At 31.6% G+C, this 14942-nt stretch overlaps 1 protein-coding gene across 9 annotated transcripts in view; it reads right to left on the bottom strand.

Annotated features, from left to right (window-relative positions):
* The window catches only part of LOC100882469 (uncharacterized), a 32899-nt gene that overhangs the window by 9354 nt on the left and 8603 nt on the right, over positions 1–14942 (bottom strand). For 4 of the 9 annotated variants that reach the window (XM_076531022.1, XM_076531019.1, XM_076531023.1 and 1 more), the window contains exons 5-16: positions 14373–14883; positions 14025–14255; positions 13644–13940; positions 13424–13558; positions 12369–13126; positions 11860–12049; positions 10976–11308; positions 9438–9474; positions 8566–8708; positions 2953–3279; positions 870–1304; positions 176–649 (exon numbers count right to left, since the gene is read on the bottom strand). In XM_076531022.1, coding sequence (XP_076387137.1) covers positions 176–649; positions 870–1304; positions 2953–3279; positions 8566–8708; positions 9438–9474; positions 10976–11308; positions 11860–12049; positions 12369–13126; positions 13424–13558; positions 13644–13940; positions 14025–14255; positions 14373–14883 — 3871 coding nt within the window. The remainder of the gene's footprint in view (positions 1–175; positions 650–869; positions 1305–2952; positions 3280–8565; positions 8709–9437; positions 9475–10975; positions 11309–11859; positions 12050–12368; positions 13127–13423; positions 13559–13643; positions 13941–14024; positions 14256–14372; positions 14884–14942) is intronic. The other 5 variants (XM_076531021.1, XM_076531020.1, XM_076531026.1 and 2 more) reach the window with 5 other exon arrangements.

The raw sequence follows: 14942 nt of genomic DNA, 5'->3' as shown, positions 1-14942 counted from the left end.
TTAGATTTATTTGTAATTTAACATCTTTTATGTATGGCAAAGACAAAATTCAATCTTTCTATTTAAAGGATAGGACAAGAAGCTATTGATGATTATAAAATATTTTGAAATTTTAAACAATTCTTTAGCAAAAGAAGAAGAGTTTTCGAAATTGAAATTATAAAATTGCACTTACTTCGCCGACGGATGTGGCAAGAAGATTGACGATCTTCTCATGCGGCACGGCGACGACACTTTGATTGTTGATCTCGATGATCCTGTGACCCACTCGAACACCTCCTCTTTCGGCGATTCCTCCTCTCAATAGACTACATATTACCCCGTTCTGTACACTAAATCCTAACTGATACTTAGTGTCGGGTCTCTTAATTTTGACCTCGACTACTGGCGCACACGGAACGACAGTTAACTTGACAACTGTTTGATTTTTCGAATTCTTGATGTAAGTTTGACAAGTGGAGAGAGGCAAACCAACTAACGAGACACCATTGATGGCTATTATTTGATCACCAATGTTTAATTGTCCACAACGAGCAGCTGCACCAGCTGGTGCTAGGTTTGCGATTACAACTGTTGGTAACATGGAGCCCCATCCAGATTCAACGATAACTACACCCAGAATTTCACCTTTCGCTTTTGGTACCACTACCTGTAAACATTTAACAACTAACTGTTAGTTTCTTTCATTTACAAAAGAATTTAGTATAAAGTCTATAACTTAATGATACAAAAAAGAGAATAAGCAATATGTAAGACAGTCTTTATCCAAAGCGATGAAAACTATACTAATAATTAAATTTATTCATTTGTGTATTTGCTTTCGCAGTTGATTAAATAAGTTTACTGTGTTACAACAAAAGATGAATCACCTCTTTTTGCATTTCTTTTTTAGCAAACATTTGTAGCTCGTCTCCAAATATCTCTTGAGAATTGAGCACTTCCTGGTAATCCATCTCTTTCACAAAACTATGATCTTCTATGCCATTTGCTTTGAGGAACTCCATATAAGCTACTTGAAACGCTTGTCCGATACTTTGTGCAATGAATCGAGCTTCTTCACTTTCAAAAACGTGACAAATCATTTTAGGTGTTCTGTTAATTTTGGGTGCCTCTTCCATTTCGTGGGGTACAAATCGTCTTCGTGCCATTAGCACCACTACATCACCAATATCTGCTATGTAAGATATTGTTCTTAACGCGTGATCCATCATGATCTCTTTCAGATCAGTATTTAGGACCATGATCTTTTCCGTCGAAATGAACAGATCAACTTCCGTACTCGGTTGCGTTTCGCCATCCGGTGCCTATACGCACATATTATTGTTTATTAATTTTAAATCATTTATAACAATATTACATTATCCTAGAATATGTAACTGCTTATCACTATTATTTATATTTAATAACTTCTTTGACAGTTATCTTTAAGCTTTGATATTTTGTTTCCTGTAGATTTTTCTTGATAAATATCAATTTTTTCATGTAATCACATTTTCTTCTTATGTGCGTCATAGTCGTCATAGTAGTAAACGGCTCAAGAATATTATTAAACATTATGCAATTAAAATATTGCTAATTGAAGTATACGTACCAACGCCTATCATGAAGAAGCAGCATGTAGTAAAATAACAAAGCGGTAATTAATTAATTGAACAGTAAGAGCAACAAAGTACATTACAGAACAATGAAAAATATACTGTAAATTTAAATTGAATACATATAGAGTAAGTCTAAGTTTACTGCAAGAAAGAATGTGCAACATTGAAAATGCAATTATCAGTGAATGTAGCAAATAAGATAAATTTCTTTTGTCTGCGTTAAAAAATAAGAACTTAAAATATTAGTAACGTGAAATGATAAAAATTTTTCGTAAACCTGAGAGTTTATCTAGAGAAACCTAATCAAATTGTGCCATGTATTATTAGGGAAAGTATTATTTACTAAAAATATGTTTTATCTTAATAATTGTACCTAGTCGCACTCATTTTCACTGATAACGAGTACAGATTTAATGCTAATTCATGGTTGAAATATTGCTTTCAAGAAACTGAAGGTGTTTGCAATTATACCTACGGATTCTCGGGCGCTTGCAGTTAAGATAGCTTAGAGTTGACCTAGAATGATCCTAAAGAGTGACAAAATACCGGAAAAACGGGTAGAATGAAAGAAAATTTGAGGAGAGCCGAGGAGAGCCAGTAAGGGCCATGGAAGATTAGAGGGACACAGGAAGTGCCAAGAAGAACCTAATGAGATCCTAATGACAGCTGGGAGTGGCAAACTATTAATAGAGCCAGTAGAATCCAAGGAAAATTGGAGAGAGTTAGGGAGAGCCAGTGAGGACTAGACAAATCCAGGAAGTAAAAAGAAGGATCCAGAAAAATCTGAGTGAGAGTTGGTAGTGGCAAACTATTAGTAAAACCACCAAAATCCAAGAAAACCCCTGGAAAACTCGAGAGCCACCAGGGAGAGCCGGGGAGAGCCAAGAAGGACTAGGGAGATTCAGAAGGTATGAAAGAGGATCCAGGGACATCTTAGTGGGTACTAGGAATGGCAAATTATTAGCGATGTGGGTAAAACCCAAGAAAACATAAGAGAACCCTAGGAAAACTAGGGAGAGTCGAGGACAGTCAAACCTAGACGTCGTTCATAAGATGCCCTGGACGTTTAAACGCCCTATTCTGAAGATAAACCTAAGAGTAACGATGCAAAACCAATTATCTATACGTTTTCAAAGCGTATTAATTGTTTAAGGTAATATCTTTGTTGAAACAATTAGTGTGGATTCATAAGCAGTATCAGTTACTCGTTGTCAGTGAAAAAAAGTGGAAGGGTAATACAGATACAGAAAACAACGACAAAATAAAGAAAAAAGATTTCTTTTAGATAGATAAGAAAAATCGAAAACAACAATTAGAAATAGAATATGATACATCTAAGGGTTGGAGGGCGGACCTTGATCTTAGTCACAGCCTCCCGCACTATGTGGTTGTTAAGGCGCTTACGTCTCCCTTCCTCTTCAACTTCAACCGATCCGAGAAAGTGAAGCCTGAAAACGGTGGTGGGCTCCATAGAGCCACTGATCGGGGCCAGTTTTGGTTGGAGACCCACAGTCTGCGACTCGGACTGGCCCCCACCAAGGGTGTTCCCTATAAGTTCTTCGCTCGAGTCGCACTCATCTTCCTCGAGGCTTCCTTGTGAGGCAACGCTGCACCGACCAAAACCATGTTGCCCCCCATAGTTTAACAGCGTGGCCTGCATACCCGTAGCCACTGGCCCCTCCTTCCGTAACGTAAACAAACAAATGCTCTTGCTAGTCACATTACCACGCACCACCAGCAAACGCGGTAAAGAACTTTTTGCGATTTTTCTACGATTCTCTTATTTTTCAAACTTTTAATGTATACTCAAGCTAGCCTTCTTTACAGGAAAGGCTTTGTAGAAGAAGCAGATCCCACCCTCATCAGATGTTAAGATAATTCCTCTTACGAAACTAAGAGAGAAGCCTAAATTGCATGTGAACAAAATAGTGAAATCTCCTTCCCCGACACTGCTTTTTCTCCTGTGAAAGACTAACTCAACACTGTGCAGGGCGTTAAGAAAATAATGCTCATGGCTTATAACGTTATTTTCCACATCATATGCAGAATAGACATTTGTGAAGCTCATCCGACATTATTAACGCAGTTTAGTGAATGTTTCATATTATAGTTCATACATAATTTTGGTACATGACGTGCTATGTACTGACACTATTTCTAAATATATTTATTAATTTCTAATGTTATATAATTATTATACAAGCATCAAAGTGACCAAACACGTTTCGGTCAGGTAATGCTAAATTTTAGTTTTAATTGTTTGCTTCATTCTTGTACTCTCTAGCAATAGTGTTTCTTGTAGATGGGGCTCCTTTGTGACTCCACAGCAGGTTTAATGTACAAAATGCACCGTTATCGCCGCTAACTCAAACAGAAAGTGAATTCATCAGAAAATGTTACAAAATAGGAAGAGAAAATGGGAAGGATACTTTTATTATGTTACCACTTTTATTACAATAGTTTCTAATCTTCAGAGGCACCTCAAACGTCCAGGGCATTTCAGATAAAGTTATAAGTAAACACTAATTTGTTTAAAATTTGTCAGTCCCCTAATAAAAATAATATGCAACATTTGGGACCAAATTTGTGGTAGCTTTTCTAAGTGTCCATCTAATATGGTATGGGGAATTCTCTTTATGAGCTACGAGTATCGCTTTCTTAACGCCCTGATACATTTGATACCAAATACTGTATTATTGTGAAGTATGAACACGAGTCTATCGTGAAGTAGAATTTCATTTTATCTTTTTTTCTACAAAATGAGTACACTGACACACGATCGTTATCATGTTCGTGCTGCTCTTACATTTTTGAGCGTGCTATAGACAGCATGACGTTTATTAAATGCTAACCCTTCGATCTTCGAATACTTGTACTGTATCATGCTCTTCGAGAAGTATCGTTTCATACACAGATTATCCTACGCTTACGTAAGTTAGGACAGTATGCAATTTTACGGATCAAGAAACTTTTAGGGTACATTGAACATTGAACGTTGCAGTGTTGATCGTTTAAGATATTTCGAAAAATTGTAACCGGCTACACTCTTGAATCAACCGTTCCGAATTTGAGTCTCGTATGATATATGTTGAAAAATTTTAATGTTGTGCAAACTACAGATCCATTCATTATACGGCATTTTAGTATTTTCAGTTGCTAACCTAAATATGAAGGAAGTTTATAGAAATAAATTGGAGTACTATTATTTTTGTTTAAATAAATATCAGCATAGTTTAAGTACATAACATAGTTGCCTTAAGCCGTTGCCATATGAATTTGATACTTTTGAATGTTTCAATTTATTAGCAGTATATTAATAATTTAATGATAATTCAAAAATAATTCAATATTAATGAACAATATAAATCAATTGAAGATATAATATGTCGTCTTAGACCGTTTTAAGCCGCTGTCACACAGATTTGTTTGACGCTTCTACGAATGTTTGAATTCATAAACATGATGTTAAATAACTTCTTGCAGTTATTATTTTTAAGTAATAAATAAGTAAACAAATATTATAAAATGGAAATATGGTGCCTAAAACTGTTGCTACATGAATTGATTTAGAAATTATAACTTTTTTTATTATCGTCTACAACAAAAACAATTTAATATTATGAATGAATTTGATGGTATAAATCCCTCATTGTAATTTTATCATTTTTTTTGTTTTTATTATAATGCATTGCATGTCGTATAATGATGGATATTTTGTAGCATGTTAAAAGAAGTAAAAATAGAAATCCCGATTGAAATAAAAAAATTTCACCCTAATTCATGTACAATGAAACATACAGGTCTATTAACATAAGTGAAATACTTTTCGTCCGTTCAATGTGACTTATATTACACGCAATTTTTTATAATACACGATCGTGCAGAAAAAGAGATATAGTGCTGCGTACAATCTACGAAGCAAAGAAGGATAGACAACTATACACAAGAAAATAGTTGCGAAGGAGCCGAATAAAAAATAGTTCCTTCCAGGAAATAATACTATTTACTCTCCGTTAGAAATACCTTTAGTTGTTCTATTAAGAGAAATCTTATTATCCCGTTGAAAACAAAATAAAATTGTTAAACATAACGTTCGATCATTAAAATTATAAATAATTTAATAGGTTAGCCTTTAATAACGTGCATGTAAATAGATGCATTTCATTATGAAAACGGTACACTCTGTATAGTATTGTTCTTCCATTTCTTTGATGTATAGTCCCCGCTACGATATAGCGAGATCGTAAATTAAACCCTTATTAAACGGTTTTGAGAGAAGTTAAAGCTTTATTTCAGAGTTTTACTTCAATACACTGACACTGCATGAAGCCTTTTTCGTATGGTCTTGGACGAAGTTTCTGGTCCTTACCATCCCTAAAATGTTGTTTCAGAGATCAAATTTCCTGTGTTTTGATTTCAGTGGAATTTTACGAGCTCGCTATATCGCGACAGAGACCACATGTGATCTCATTGAACAGTGAACATTAAAGTGTTTTTTGTATAATTAAATACAGGAGTAATTAGAAGGACACCCAGTTTGTTATTTATTATTTTATCCAGCTCCTGTTCTTAGACAAATTAACACAGAGAAACATCAAAATCACATAAGAAAATGTGTCCGCTGGTCAGGTGGTGGTGGTGGTAATAACACGAGGAAGGGGTGGCTATAATAAAACATTCAGATTTTTTTTTACATAGCTGGTCTTATTAAATTTAAATATTTTAAAAAAATATATACCCTTTGATATTATTTATTTATGAAAAAATAATTATAACAAAAAATATTTAATAAAATATATATTTCAACCATGGGCATAGGAGGTCAATAGGGAGAAATGAATTGAGGATATTGCCATGGTGAGTTGTGTCCTTAGCACTTTCAAAACCAACTGTGTAATATAACAGAATCATATAATAAATTAATTTAACTTCAATTTCTATTATTTATTAAATATTTAAACTTCTAGAGCTATTATAATGTTGTTAACTTCAATGTTATATGTATTAAATTTGAATCTCCCTTTTAATATTTAAATACATGCATTTTATTCCAATGTCCTACTCCTTTTATTCCTATGTCCATGATTTAAACAAATTTTATAAAATAGTATACTACAAATCTTTTAATAAAATAATGCTTTTGTTCAACGAAATTTTAATTATTTCCTCCTTTATAAAATTATTGAAAAGTAAATGGATATATGGAATCTCATTAGAGGCACAAAAGAGGGGGTGAATCTGGATTAATAAAAAAACGAACTCCAAATGTGATTTTAATTTCAGTTTTATAATATTCCTACTTTGTAGAAAAAACTCTCAGGTTTAATCGAAATGTCTCAACGAGAACTTTCTCTCAATGGAACATATTTTTATTGTACATTAGATAAATGTTCAGTTAAAATTCAATAATTATTACAGTATTTTATATTATAAATTTAAAAAAATCATAGTTTATACATGCATGAGCGTAATATATTGATATTTAGTGCATTATACTTATTATAGAGCCATCAAAGATATATTACACTTTCATTTAAGGTTCATTTATGCACAACCATGTCTGGGGATGCCCTTGTACAAGTTATGGCCTTGCTATATGTATTATTAATCATTCATAAGAACCATATTGTTGAAACAGTCAATTTTCATTTTTATATACTGAAGTATATTAATATACATAAAATAATTTTTCTTATTTCATAGCTAGGCAATTATTAATAATATACCAAGACCATAACTTATGTGAGGGGAAACCCCTGCACATAATATGTATAAATGGCCCTTCAGTGTACTTACAGTTATTCGTTGATACATTTAAATAAAACATAATATCTGATAATTCATATAAAATGTATATGATAACTCAAAGAATAATAGATATGAAAGTATAAACAACACATTTTGTAAAATAAATAAAATGTTAAACAGCATTCATTATTAAAATTTCATTTATAATAATGAAGATATGATTGTACTGAACTTGGGGTGCAATACATATAGCAAAGTGTCCATTCGATAAATAAGATGATTATAAGTTAATAAACAAAATGATTTTTTATTGTAGCAAGTAAATGATCATTGTCTACTCATCTCTTCCACAACATAATATGCCTAACAGTAGACAGATGTTTTTAATAAAGCTGATGCATATACAACGAGCACTTGCAAGGATAAATAATTAATGATTGTATAAAAATAAAAATCATTTTATTTTAGAATAAGTAATTCCTGATTAATCAAACAGAACTATACAGTAAGTCCCATCAGTGAAAATTTCTACTTTTCTTAAGTAGTGTTTCCACGACACAATAATTACATAGTTAAACATCTATTATATACAAACATGTATGTGTTAACAGATCATTAAATTAAAAAAAAAGTGGTTACAACAATAATCTAAGGTTTTTGCCTACAAAGTTCTAAAAAAACCAAAGATCCATCATGCATTTGCTGAATAAATTGTGCAAAGATACAAATCTCTAGAAATGAATAATCTACAATGATTGAAATAAAGGTATACATAATTTCTACTGTGCATATACAGCACAGAATGTTCAATTTGATGTTACAGATGTTCCAACAATTATAAGCATAAGATAATATGGAGTGAAATATGCAATGAATTTTATTTAAATGATGTCTTCATAAATTCCACATAAAATTACTCAACAAAGTTTTAAAACTTTTTACGTTTTTAATATGCATTACTTTAAAAGAAGTTGTATGAAACTATTTTAGTAGCTTAAATTTGTATAATTCAGAACAATCAAAGTTATCATTTCATATAAAATTAATTTCTTCTTATGTTATATAATATTTGTCTGATTAATTTAACATGGAATTTTGATCACTGAATCTCACAATATTAAAGGAATAAAAGCATAATTATAAAGAAGAAAAATAAAGAATAGATTGTAGATGATAAGAAGAATATGTAAAATACAGACATAAAACAATGATAACGTACCTTTATCCTGGACACAGCTTCCTCTGCCTGGCACATGCGAGTAGACTTTGTGGGCTCTCCTTCACACACAAGTTGAGTAGATCCAAGGTATCTGGCTCGGAACAAGACTCCCTCAATTAAAACTGAAGGATCGTCGAGAAGAGCTGAAATATGTCCAGAAACATACCATTTAGATTGCTCCTTCTTAAGGTTACCATACACTGATAAATAGTCAATAGAGAACTGGAAAAGTTTAACTGAAGCAGGTGCAATTTCCGTCAAGATTTTATTGACATTTAAAGTTTCTTCTAACATGATATCTGACATTGCAGATATACAATGAACGTTACTCGTAACTATAATACAATACATATCAGTACAAATATTGAATCTATCTTATCAGGATGCTTCCAAAACTGAATTTTAGATTAGAATCATGAATCTTTATTTACGAATAAATTCAAATATTTGTTAAAGATATAAATACATGTTTTATAAAGATACAATGCTACATTTAAAGATAAGATTCAAAGAAGATATATTTTTTGTATCGATACCTACCCAATTACATCCATTTGAAACGCAGCAAAAAAAAGAAAATTGAGTATTTATTATTATACATTTACTAAATATGTAATATTTTTGAAAATACAGTGTTTACTTCAGTGTTTAAAATATATTTGCATTATGAATTTTGCTTAAAATAAAATCAAAATTATTGCCATTTTTAATTACAAATAGTATGTATCAAATAAAAATTGGTAATAATCACTGTGAACTGCTATAAATTATTTATGTGTTATAAATATATTTTTGTAAAAATTACTAATAAATAAAGAAATAATACATGTTGTATTATTACTCGCAAAGAATAGAAAAATATATTTTATTACCTTCTTTGTTTCTACTCTTCTTCTTTTCTTCTTTTTCCTGGAAAATATAAAACCCTCAATGTACTTCATGTAATAAGGTAAATATCGGTATGTCACGATGTCACGACTACGTGCTTTCTACAAATCATATTCCATATGATCAATATAAGCTCCATTCATGCAGTAAATAATTCATATATCTAACAGCCTCAGCAAATAATATATTTGAACGAAAATTGTTGTATAGCAATTCTTTTATTGTATTGATGTATTGAAGCTTTTTGAAAATATTTAATTTATTTTAACCAGTCACTGAATAATGAATAACAAATTATTTTTTTTTTCATTGTTTATACGTTATATCATGCTGTAATTGATACTAAAAAAAGAATGAATACACATGCATATGTTTGTAATGAAATATTAAAGTTTGTTATTTTATAATAACCATTTATCAATATTTTGTATTAGTATAATCAACAACCATTATTAAATTAGGCAATTTTATCCCGTCTAATATATGGAAAGGAAGAAGAGGTGGAAAACATGCAAAACTGTGTTTTGTATACTGGAAGCAAACAAGTAAAGCGATTCTACTAATCAGGACTGATCTACAGTTCTAGTATGATGCCATTGTAATAAATTATTATAAAAGTTTAAGTTTTTTATTTTTAAACATAATATATTAAACAAAGTAATACACTCTTTTTAAAAAAGTAGATAATTTTAAAATAGTTATAACCTATTTGCTCAACACTTAGAAAGAAATATTAATATAAAAATTAAAAAATTATATTTATAAACTGGCTTCAATAAAACATAATAGATGATACATTGCATACAATACTTTATGAAAAATTATTCTTTGCCAAATCAAGAAATGATATCTATTGATCAATTCATTAGGCATACATTCAAATTTACTGACTGAACAAATTTATTTATTCAGAAACTGGCTGTTGTAACAATAAGCTGTTGCCCAGATTAAACTAATAGCATCTTAAAAGAATTCATTAACTAGTTGCACACATCAAACATGACTAAGTTGTAACTCATAATTTATATTTACATTAAATATTCCTCAATCCGTAACAATGAAAAATTTCTAAATTCCGAAATTCTCAGTTTCACATCTCTTAAATTTCCTAATTTCGCAAATTTCCGAATCTTGTTATCTTCAAATTCTTAAATTCTTAAATTTCCTTAGTCATGCCTGGGATACAGGAAGTGTACTAATGGAGACTGGGTTAAATTGGAAGTGTGCTATTTTAATGAACCATACTTTAAATTGCAGAATTCAACGAGTAAGAAATATTTCTTGAACAGTATGAATCTACATATATATGATTCACACACTACTACTATGTTGTCTGAATACCTAGTCTGGATTAAATACTCTTTGAATTTCAAATGTGGCCCATTAAAAAAACACGTTTCCACTTCTGGTTTTATTCTTTAGTAATTAAGGGGAGCAGTAGCAGTGCCTTTAGCAGTAACTACAGTAGTAGAAGAAAGGAAGCAAAATTAGACAGGTTGATTTAATGTAATTGAAAGGGCACCTTTTTCACCTTGCTGCCAGATTCCTTGAGACTCTGAGGGGACGAGGGAGAATTTTTAACTGGAGTCTTCTGTGGACTTGACGAGGGTTGCGTGGGAGTGGTAACGTCACGATCGCAAGGTGGTGGTTGTATAACGGAGACTACTGGAGGAGGCGAAATAGAGGCAGAAGCGGAAGTGGACACACAGGCAGAGGTCGAAGCTAAAGGTTCCGAGGGTGCTAACGGGCTTTCTACCGGAGCAACACTCAGGCTTTTTGGGGGAGTTTGTTTAGGAGTTGACAGTTTTCCACTCATCGGTGGTAACATTGTCCTAGTCTTAGGCTTCCTCCACCCCTATGTAACACCAATTACATTTATCTCATGTTAGTTTGCTTACCGATAAAATACCCCTGCTCAAATTGTTCATTACCCAAGAAATTTTAGAATATTATAAGATTTTAAAAATAACTACATAATTGGATTGGAAACGAAGTTCGCAATTATTTAAAGTAAGTAATAGTGTATGCAAATTCAATTTATTATAAAAAATAAATCATTTAGACTTTAATCAAACAAAATCTTAGTTTATATGTATCAGTCTTGGGTATATTTTAAATTATATATATTTATCTTAGAAGTGACACAGAAAAAATAACTCTATTTTGTATGAAATTCAAGTAAATTATTTTCAAATATTTTATTAATTATTTGTATGCCCAAAATTGATACATATGTGGTAATTAGTTTATATTTAGAGTTACATTTATTATTTGTGTCATTTTATTGGTCAGTAATATCATGCCAAAAATTAAGTTAAATTGAGTTATTTTGAATGAAATGTTATGAAATGATTGTATATGTATATATGTATATGATATTAAATATATCACTGGTTTAAATCTTACCTTATCGTCGTAAAAACCCTGATCATCTGTTCTTTGTTGTCCAAGTAAACGATCAGTTTCGAGATCAGTATCTGCCTCCTCCTCGTCTGGACCTTCCTCGACTTCAACATCTGCTTCTTCGCCTGTACGTCGAACTTCCGATTCCTCGCTATTGTTTTCTACACAAATTCTCCGCCTGCCATCCAATATACTACATTTTAGTTAGATGTACTTAAACAAAAATAACTACGTTTCAAATATCATAATATGTGTTTATTAGAATTTTAATATTTTTTATAGCATTTCAATAATTTAAAAAATATCAGAGATTAAACTGCACATTCCTTACATTAATAATTTTAATAATTCATATCGTTTATTTAGAAATAATTATAAATGAAAATTTCATATATAGGAATAACATTTGGTCTAGTAAAAAATCTAATCGTCTGTATTATATTACGAATAAATAAGACTCCAAAAAGTGTCAAAGTGTTATAAATGTAAATAAAAAAAAGAAAGTGAAATACCTTGGTATCCAAATGGGACTAACATTAGGTTCAGGGGGTTCTTCTGTAGAAGACTTCACAGGTAAAGTTTTCGTCCTTTGTAAAGCCATCCTAATATCTTTAATAGCAGCTTCAACTTCACCACCTATTTCTAGATTAACACTTTGTCTAGCTTGTGGCGCGGGTGGTGGAGGCGTACCAAGAGGATCTAAACCGTCAAGTTGTAGTTCATTTGTATCGTATGAATTTTCTTTTTTAGGAACAAACAGATCAGGAGATGATGTTTTCAATGAATGCAAAATATCTTTGCTAACTGTTAAACCAGAAAGATCTTTTCCTATTGAATCTCTTTCTGTAACAGTAGGGTGACCAGCGTCGTTAACACGACTTCTTTGGATAATCTCCTTTTCGATCTCATTAATTTGTCGCTTCATCAGCATCACAGTAGGATTATTATTATCAGTATCACTGGCGTGTCCGCTAGATAAACCATCTTCAAGGACCGGCATGCTAGTATATATTCTTAAGGAATCCGAATTATTTCCTAAGTCACCAACAGATCCAAGTAGACCGCTAGCCGGTATCAATTCATTATCCATCATCATTAAAGAAACTTCACTATCGAGATCTCCACAGTTACTATCGCAATCAGTCGTTTCAGGACTTAACGTAAAATTACGAGAATGTCCGACTTGTAATCCGACTTCCGTTTCCCCGAGATCCTCACTACTACCAGTGCCTACTGAGAGGTCTAAGAAATTGTTCTCGTGTTCACCAGTCTAAAAATAATTCGAACAACATAATAAGACTGAAGTAAAAATTGAGTTTATAATTAATATGTACGAACATCCAGGAATAGTTTACAAAAGAAGGTAGAGAAAAACTAGAGATATCTTAGGAATCTTCCAAATTATCAAATTAAAAAGTTCTAATTTCCTTAACTTTTACAATTATAAATTTCTAGGAAGAAATTAAGGAGAAGCTGAGAAAATCATAGAAGAGCCTAGGAGTTGCCTACAGAAATCTTAAAGAGAGAGTAAAGAAATGTAAAATAATTTGAACTCATTCAAACTTACATTTTGTGGAAATTCAGTCCTTTGTTTTTTAGGAGATTCATGTACCAAAACTTCTTCCGTTGTTGGTGGACCACTAGCTAATCGTTGGCCAACATAACTGCTTCCCCCTTGTCTTCTTAATTCATAATCAAGATCCTGTAATGAGAAAACAAATTTATATACATAACTTAAGCTGTCATTGAAACACATTAGTACAATTATATTTAGCTAAAATTGATACCTGAAATGGGAAAGATTCAGTGCTATTTTCTGTTTCCTTTGTTGGCGGTGGACACTTAAAAAATTCTTCAAGTACTTTTCGAGTTTCAGAAAATTCATATAAATAGTCAAATGTGCTACCACCAGATGATACTAAGTTACTTATGTTGTCAGTGGGCAAAGTTGATGGTTTTAAAGAATCATCTTCTTCGTCCTCCACTTTTGGAGAAGAGGCATTTGCAGTTTGATCATCAGAATAGTTCATATTTGTTTCTACCACAGCCTTTTCTACAATAATTTCTGCAGAAGTATCCTCCTTCTGAAAAGAAAATATGCATTTAAAATAAAATTGAATATAATAACAGAGAAATGACTAATTATTATTTTTAAATCTTTAATATACCTCATTATGACTTGGTGTTGTTGGTAATACTCTCTGGGGAAAGCCAGGTCTTGGTGTCATATATACAGATGGTGATGATAGAAGACAAGGAAGTTGAGTATCACGCACTCCATAACGTCTTGGACTTTCAGAATACTGCGCTATTGGTAATTCACCAATTACTCTTGCTACTTTGTGATTACGTTCTGAAGATGGTGAATCAACTTCACAATCACTAGCGGGCGTAATCACCTAAAAAAAATTGTATATATTTTTTAATTGGATTAAAAGTACCTTCCTTCAAAATTTGTGCTATTTATTTATATCTGCTTTGAATATATGCATAAAATTTTTTTAATAAAAGTTTACCTTAAAAAACTCTGAAGTATTACGATGATATGCCGTTGTAGGACTGGGAGTGCTTCCAATACTAGAACTCAAAGGTTCTGGAGGAATACGACCTCTTTGAGATTCTTCAGATTCCAAATTTAAATTAGTTGATGTAACTTGATTGGTATTATTAGAAGTTAAATCTAATCGTAGATTTTGCCAGTTATCATCAATGTCATCAAAGACGACAACTTCACCATCACTAACAATAGCCATGCTTCTTGCTGGTGTTGTATGATTCGATTGATAATCTATACAACTTTTTGATAATCCATAATCAAAATCTGTGGTATTTTTTGATACACCATATTCTACGTTATTGCTATTCAAAATTGAGTCATAACTAATAATGTGGTTACTATGATTGCTCTTAGGGGAATCATAATCATGAATGGATTTTGTTGGATTATGCAGCACTGAATGTATTTCTGAAGAAAATACAGTTTCAGTTACTTCTCTATTTGAACGCTGCTTTATTGTATCACCACATCTAGAAAGCATTAATGAAAACAGAATACTAGTTTATTAACTGTACCAATACATTTAATA

Source organism: Megachile rotundata, chromosome 4, assembly GCF_050947335.1.
Source record: "Megachile rotundata isolate GNS110a chromosome 4, iyMegRotu1, whole genome shotgun sequence".
NCBI classification, from domain to species: Eukaryota; Metazoa; Arthropoda; class Insecta; order Hymenoptera; family Megachilidae; genus Megachile; species Megachile rotundata.
Note: the sequence above shows the minus strand (reverse complement) of the source record. Positions and strands in the feature narration are given on the sequence as shown.